Genomic DNA, 8,338 nt, shown 5'->3' with positions numbered 1-8,338 from the left:
AGGGTAGTGTAGGTGTTAATGCTTGCTTCCTTGGTTGTCTAGGGTAGTGTAGGGGTTAATGCTCGCTTCCTTAGTTGTCCACTCTAGGGTAGTGGAGGGGTTAATGATCGCTTCCTTGGTTGTCTAGGGTAGCGGAGGGGTTAATGCTCCCTTTCTTGGTTGTCTATGGTAGTGGAGGGGTTAATGCTTTCTTCCTTGTTGTCTAGGGTAGTGTAGGGGTTAATGCTGGCTTCCTTGGTTGTCTAGGGTAGCGGAGGGGTTAATGCTCGCTTCCTTGGTTGTCTAGGGTAGCGGAGGGGTTAATGCTCGCTTTCTTGGTTGTCTAGGGTAGCAGAGGGGTTAATGCTCGCTTTCTTGGTTGTCTAGGGTAGTGGAGGGGTTAATGCTGGCTTCCTTGGTTGCCTAGGGTAGCGGAGGGGTTATTGCTCGCTTCCTTGGTTGCCTAGGGTAGCGGAGGGGTTATTGCTCGCTTCCTTGGTTGTCTAGGGTAGCCGAGGGGTTAACACCTGCACTATTACAATACTGACTGAATATCGCGGTCCTGAATGACTTCTGAAGGCAGGAGAAGTGGAGCAGGGTTATAAGAAGCGGGATGGATGCGTGCAGCGTGTGTCCCCCGTGCAGCGCGCCCCATGGGAGCGGGGAGCGGCAGTGACACGGGCAGACACCGGGGCACTGGGGCAGTGACACGGGGGCAGTGACACGGGCAGTGACACGGGCAGAACAGGGGCAGTGACACGGACAGACACCGGGGCAGACACACGGACGCGGCTGGATCCCGTGCGCACACTTGAGCTGAAAGCCGATTACTGCTCGTCGCGCACTGCGCCCCCTGCTGGACCCCCGACATCTCCTGCTCGCACAGCAGGCGCAGCTCTCGGAGCCGAGCTCTGGATCTGGGTGGGGGAAGGAAGTAAGTTTGGGAGTGGGACCCGCTCCTCACTACACGTGGGATGAGAGGGAGCTCTGGATCTCAGCAGAAGACTTGTGGCTGCCTCTCCACAGAGCAGGACCCGGCGGGCAGCTGCGGTAACACCCGGAGAATAACCTCTGCCTGTGGGATGTGTGCGGTGAGCACCTGCTGATCATAGCCGAGCACCATGATCAGTGCCCTTCTGCCAGCAGCAGAGTGCCCTGCCTGCAGCTGAGACCTGGACTCATCCTGACCCTGCACCCAGGAATAGCACCAGCCATGCTGCATACTGTATAGACCCATGTGCAGGCATTCCTTCTCTCACCCCCTGGCACACATCCTCAGCAGGGTGAGTGTATGATCTTTGCTGATACCCACTGGCATCCAGCTGTCAGGGTCATTTCCCCAGGGTGCGCCCAGTGTCATTCCCCAGGGGGCGCTTCTGGGGGGAGTATGCCCTGAAGGTCAGGATCATGCAGAAAAGTGTACGGTGCAACGAGGGGCATGCTTTGTACCTTGCCCTTCTGGCCCGAAAGGAGGGCACTAAAAGGGGCACGCTCAGCAAAAAGGCGACCGAAACCAGCAGGTGGCACGAGAAGTGGTTCGCCCTGTTCCAAAATGTCCTCTTTTATTTTGAGTCGGAGCAAAGTGGGAGACCCTCCGGGATGTACATGCTGGAAGGATGCAGCTGTGAAAGGGTCCCACCACCCATAGTGGCCAGTGGAGGAAAGGAGACCATGGAGAAACAGGTAACTGCAATTGGGTGGGCTGCACTGTTTTCTTTTAAGTTTTGAGCTCTGGAAATGATATGGTTAAACATTTTTTTTAATCAATTCTGCAGGTGAGGAAAATGGTTGTGTGTACTTTTAACCCTTTCCAGTGTGCACATTTTAAACTGATATAATTGACAGCAAAAAAATAAATATAAAAAATTTGGCCATTGTCCCCATTTTTTAAATTTGCTTTTATTTGTGCAAGTTCTTTCGTATAAATGACGATAACCGGCAATGGCCAAGGTTTGATCCGGATGTTTTTGACAGATACCCGGTGGTAACCTCAAGTTTTTGATGCTAATGCTCAAGTAACTGTTTTGAACTTTGATTTATTTAGTGATTTTCTTCTACTTTGTAACTGGTGTGTTTTTTTTGTTTAATGTTTATGTAAGGTTGTAATTTTGTAATGAATTCAGATAAAGACGTACACACAACGATGGGTCTTGCATCTGGGAGGTGGTTGTTCTGTAGGCATCTCCACGGGTCCCTGGTAGATGATGACCTCGCAGCAGTAGATGGGTTCTCCCTTTAGGTTTCATGAATGAGCCCTGTACTAAGGTATGGTGAGCAGTGATGCTGCAAGGAATCCATAGCCGTCAGGGAAAATGAACGCTCCTCATCTATGGATCTTCTCCAAGTACCTGACCTGGAACCAATACAGGTCACAGGAACTGGTATTTGGTAAATGAGCTCATCTGTAGCTTCTGTTTTGTGAAGGGGGTTGTACCCTATGAACGTCAATAAGTATCAGTAATAAAATCGGAGGTGTAATGTGATTGGCCAGTCATATTCCATATGTTTAGGTGAACCCCCTTTGTTCAGAACTTTCTACACACGTGGTCCATGACTTGTAAAATCCGTAGGTTAAGGTTCCCACATGGCGGATAATTTCCGACACAGATTAGGCTGCTGATTTGCAGCAAAATCCATAATGAACATGCGGATTTGCCACTAATTTTACCTTACAATTTAACAAAATGCAAAATCCCCCGTGGAAGGCCTCGCGCACACGACCGCTGTTCTGGTCCGCATCCGAGCCGCAGTTTTGGCGGCTTGGGTGCAGACCCATTCACTTCAACGGGGGCCGCAAAAGATGCTGACAGCACTCCGTGTGCTGTCCGCATCCGTTGCTCCGTTCCGTGGCCCCGCAAAAAAAATAACATGTCCTATTCTTGCCGCGCTTTGCGGACAAGAATAGGCAGTTATATTAAAGGCTGTCAGCGCCGTTCTGCAAAATTGCAGAACGCACCCGGATGCCATCCGCGGACAGCAAAACGCACAACGGTCGTGTGCATGAGGCCGAAATCAGTTTTTCCACACAAGAATGCGCAAGCTGCAGATTTCAAAATGCACAAGATGCTGATTTTCATGCAGATTTTTCTTCCAGCTATATAAGGGCTCTTTTACACGAGCGGATGCCGTGCGGGTAATCTGCTGCGTGAAAGAGTGCCAAGCCCCGCTCCGGACAGCAGAGACACGGAGCAGTAACATGATTGATAATGCTCCGTGCCTCTCTGTGACCTGTTTACTACAAAATCACGGTGACAGCTTTATCTCACTGTGATTTTGTAGTAAAGAGATCACTGAGCGGCACGGAGCATTATCGGTCATGTTACTGCTCCGTGTCTCTGCTGTCCGGAGCGGGGCTTGGCTGTCATTCACGCAGCAGATTACCCGCACGGCATCCGCTCGTGTGAAACAGCCCTAAGGATGGAGGTTTGGAAACCCATGCACTTGTGCTGTAAATTGCTGCAGATTTGAGGGTGGGTTCACATCACGTTTTTGCCACCTGTTTAATGTATACTTTGGGAAAAAAAATGCAAAAGTGTAGCACCCCGCGTTTTTGTATCGTTCAGGGTCCAGTAAAAAGAATATGTGTTAAAGGGAACCTGTCACCGGGATTTTGTGTATAGAGCTGAGGACATGGGTTGCTAGATCGCCGCTAGCACATCGCAATACCCAGTCCCCATAGCTCTGTGTGCTTTTATTGTGTAAAAAACCCTGATTTGATACATATGCAAATTAACCTGAGATGAGTCCTGTACGTGAGAGGAGTCAGGGACAGGACTCATCTCAGGTTAATTTGCATATGTATCAAATCAGGGTTTTTTACACAATAAAAGCACACAGAGCTATGGGGACTGGATATTGCGGATGTGCTAGTGGCCATCTAGCAACCCATGTCCTCAGCTCTATACACAAAATCCTGATGACAGGTTCCCTTTAAAGGGGTTATCCAACCCCTAAGGGACCTTTCACACGAGCGTGACGGATTAGGTCCGGATGTGTTCAGGGTGCGTTCAGTGAAACTCGCACCATTTTGCAAGCAAGTTCGGTCAGTTTTGTCTGCAATTGCGTTCAGTTCTTTCAGCGCAGGCGCGTTTTGATGCGTTTTTCTCGCGCGTGATAAATAACCGAAGGTTTACAAACAGCATCTCTTAGCAACCATCAGTGAAAAACGCATATTCAAGCGTTTTTCACTGAAGCCCCATTCACTTCTGTGGGGCCAGGGCTGCGTGAAAAACGCGGAATATAGAACATGCTGCATTTTTCACACAATGCAGAACTGCTGCGTGAAAAAAACCCACTCATGTACACAGACCCATTGAAATGAATGGGTCAGGATTCACTGTGGGCGCTATGCGTTCACGTCACACATTGCACCCGCGCAGAAAACTCGCCCGTGTGAAAGGGGCTGGAAATTCCTCCCCATACGCCCGGGCCCCTCACCCGGCTCCCCGGCACCCACGTCGCTTCTGTAAAGTATCAACAAGGAGGATGACGTTTTAAGAGCTCTCATCCACAAGCTGTGTGAAGAAAATCTGCAGTGTACGGTAAATTGGTCCACGGTACAGATGTGAAATCTGCAGCGTGCCAGTTTATGCTGTGGATCTCCATCGCAGATTTCACTGGTTCTAGTGGAGAGGATGAAGTTTGTCCTGGTATTTGCAGAGGAACCGCAGCAACATCCACAATGGACATTGCACTGTACATTCTTCTTTGAAATATCCCATTGATTTCTCCTGTGGATTTGCAGTTGTACCTGTGTGGACTTGTAAACAGATTATCCCCTTTTACTGGGGCTGATCCACAAGTGGCTACCTGACATGGTGTCTGCAGAAAAAAAAAATGGTGAAAATTGGCATGTTTTTACGGATAAATTGAGAAAACAATAATGAATGATAGTTTATAAGTAATACATGTCTATAGCTCAACTGATAAGAACTCAGTACCAGCATTCACTGTGAGCTGTAAAAATATGATAATTGCCAGTAAAGTAATCTAGTCAAGTGCCACCAGCCTCAAAAAATCGCATACACATCAATTTTTTTCACAGAAGTCACCTATTTTTACGGACTGTCCAGAGATTATTTTTTCCAGGGCCACTTTAAAGGGAACCTGTCACCGGGATTTTGTGTATAGAGATGAGGACATGGGTTGCTAGATGGCCGCTAGCACATCCGCAATACCCAGTCCCCATAGCTCTGTGTGCCTTTATTGTGTAAAAAAAACGATTTGATAAATATGCAAATTAACCTGAGATGAGTCCTGTCCCTGACTCATCTCACATACAGGACTCATCTCAGGTTAATTTGCATATGTATCAAATTGTTTTTTTACACAATAAAGGCACACAGAGCTATGGGGACTCGGTATTGCGGATGTGCTAGCGGCCATCTAGCAACCCATGTCCTCGGCTCTATACACAAAATCCCGGTGACAGGTTCCCTTTAAGTTCCCAGTCCGCCCATGGTACAGATTATGTATGTTATGTTAACAGATTATGTATTTTAACAACCATTAAATTCTGCAGGGAAAAAATGCACTTGATGATAAGACGCTGCTAGGTTTTAGAGGACACTAAGGCCTCTTTCAGACGGGCGTTGTGGGAAAAGGTGCGGGTGCGTTAGGGGAACGTGCAAGATTTTTCCGTTCAAGTGCAAAACATTGTAATGCGTTTTGCACGCGTGTGAGAAAAATCGCGCATGTTTGGTAGATTGTATTATTTTCCCTTATAACATGGTTATGAGGGAAAATAATAGCATTCTGAATACAGAATGCATAGTACAGTCTTCTTTTTTGCTGTGTGCAGGAAAAGGACCTGTGGTGACGTCACTCCGGTCATCACATGGGCCATCACATGATCCATCACCATGGTAAAAGATCATGTGACGGACCATGTGATGACCGGAGTGACGTCACCACAGGTCCTTTTCCTGCACACAGCAAAAAAGACAGAAGAGAAGCCGGGCTGCGCGATTAAGTGGATTAAGGCGAGTCAATTTTTTTTTAATTTTTTTTAACCCCTCCAGCGCTATTGTACTATGCATTCTGTATAAGGGAAAATAATAACGTTCTTAATAACCATGTTATATGGGAAAATAATAATGATCGGGTCTCCATCCCGATCGTCTCCTAGCAACCGTGCGTGAAAATCGCACTGCATCCGCACTTGCTTGCGGATGCTTGCGATTTTCACGCAACCCCATTCATTTCTATGGGGCCTGCGTTATGTGAAAAACGCACAAAGAGGAGCATGCTGCGATTTTCATGCAACGCACAAGTGATGCGTGAAAATTACCGCTCGTGTGCACAGCCCCATAGAAATGAATGGGTCAGGATTCAGTGCGGGTGCAATGCGTTCAACTTGCACATCGCATCCGCGCGGAATACTCGCCCGTGTGAAAGGGGCCTAAGAAATTTTTAATTTTTTTTTTTTTTTTTTTTTTTTTATCAAACCTCGGAACCAACCCTCAGTATTCATCAGACCTCAGATCAGATGTCCATCAGAGATAAAATAAATAAATTCACATACCTTTCCAGGGCTCCAGATGGCGACCAAAATGGTCGCAATGCGAAATAAATTGCTAAATGGCAACAAGACTTTGTAGTCTTGTCGCCATTTGCGCCTAGACCCTCCGCTGCTCTGCCACTTTCACAAACTGACATGGCACGTACTGCTGTCAGCGCGTGCCATGTTCTTCTCAACAGCACAGGATCTGTCCTGCCGCTAGTGTGAAAGTAGCCTAAGACATGTGGTGTGTGTGTTTTTTTTATTTTTTATTATTATTATTTTTTATTATTATATGTATTTTAAATTTGGCGACTAAAAACTTAAATTTGGCTCCTACATTTTTCAGGTTAGGAGCCAATGGCTCCTTGATATATTTTTTAGTCTGGAGCCCTGCTTTCCAGGTCTGGTTGTCTCTCCTGCAGTCGCGCTCCCTGAGCTTCACTACGTCCTGATGCTGTACGCAGTCAGGGCAGTGCAGCGCGGCGCCCGGAGAACATCAAGCAGGGAGAGGTGAGTGCCAACAGCACTTCCATCCCGGCAAATCCTGCATACTATTCAGCGCTTCCATAATGAAAGTGTTCACTGGTATTTGCTTTATAAGGCTACTTTCACACTCGCGTTTGGTGCGGATCTGTCATGGATCTGCACAGACGGATCCGTTCAGATAATACAACCGTTTCCATTCAGAACGGATCCGTTTGTATTATCTGTAACGTAGCCGTGACGGATCCGTCTTGAACACCGTTGAAAGTCAATGGAGGACGGATCAGTTATTCTATTGTGCCAGATTGCGTCATAGTTTGGCGCAGTTTCATCAGACGGACACCAAAACGCAGCAAGCAGCGTTTTGGTGTCGGCCACCGGAGCGGAATTGTGACTGAACGGAGGTAAACTGATGCTTTCTGAGCGGATCCTTTTCCATTCAGAATGCATTAGGGCAAAACTGATCCGTTTTGGACCGATTGTGAGAGCCCTGAACAGATCTCGCAAACGAAAACCAAAACGCCAGTGTGAAAGTAGACTAAGAAGCGCTGACATTTTCCCTCAACTTTTTTTTTGGGGGTGGAGTGCGTGTAATAAAGCGGAAAACACAGTAACGGCCACACCACAAGCCGATTTCCATGCACACAGAACGTTGCTGGCTCTGTATTATGCTGCTGATTCTCCACATGAGAAAACAAGTGTAATATGCATCACGAGCATAAGAGCCATTCTAACCATCATGGGTGGTGGGCTCATGTACCAAACACACTCAGCACGACACTTTTCTGTGCGCTGAGTGCAGGGGAAGAATCTGTGTGTTACCGTGGGCGCTGAGGAACATCGTCAGTACTTGTCTTACATAACTCCTTACCTGAGAGAACGGGAGCATCTCTGAAAGAATTTCCCGTACGGCAAAGCAGCTCAGTAACCCCTTCCCGATCACGCCCAGATAAAGCCTGCTTACCATCTGCTGAATAATACATTCTCCTTCCTACGGAGGCTGACATTAGAAGCTACAGTAAGAGCCGGTCAGCCAAACATTGGAACCAGTCTGATATATTATGCGTTTTTTACCCTCCGTGTAGTAGGGGGATCATCCATGGTGACAGAACATCCACCATGGTCTTAGGGTGGACACAGGCTGCAGATTTATTGCAGAAGTTTCTGTGACTGTAAGGGCTCATGCACACCAATGTTTTTTGCGTTCCGTGCGCGGGCCGTATTTTGGTTCCGTATACGGAACCGTTTATTTCAATGGGTCCACAAAATATGCGGACAGCACTTGCTGTCCGCATCCGTTTGCTTTTTTCTGTGTCCCCGCAAAAATTATTTTGGCATGTCCTAATCTTGTCCATTTTGCGGACAAGAATAGGC

General features: G+C 47.5%; 1 protein-coding gene across 2 annotated transcripts in view; it reads left to right on the top strand.

Annotated features, from left to right (window-relative positions):
* Positions 1 to 617: 617 nt before the first annotated feature.
* Positions 618 to 8,338, top strand: part of RASGRF2 (Ras protein specific guanine nucleotide releasing factor 2) — a 376,997-nt gene continuing 369,276 nt past the window's right edge. For both annotated transcript variants that reach the window (XM_044276023.1, XM_044276022.1), the window contains exon 1: positions 618 to 1,662. In XM_044276023.1, coding sequence (XP_044131958.1) covers positions 1,387 to 1,662 — 276 coding nt within the window. In that variant the 5' untranslated portion in view covers positions 618 to 1,386. The remainder of the gene's footprint in view (positions 1,663 to 8,338) is intronic.

The sequence above is a fragment of the Bufo gargarizans genome, chromosome 1 (genome assembly GCF_014858855.1).
Source record: "Bufo gargarizans isolate SCDJY-AF-19 chromosome 1, ASM1485885v1, whole genome shotgun sequence".
NCBI classification, from domain to species: domain Eukaryota; kingdom Metazoa; phylum Chordata; class Amphibia; order Anura; family Bufonidae; genus Bufo; species Bufo gargarizans.
The sequence above is the reverse complement of the archived record's forward strand: the minus strand, read 5'-3'. Positions and strand labels throughout refer to the sequence as shown.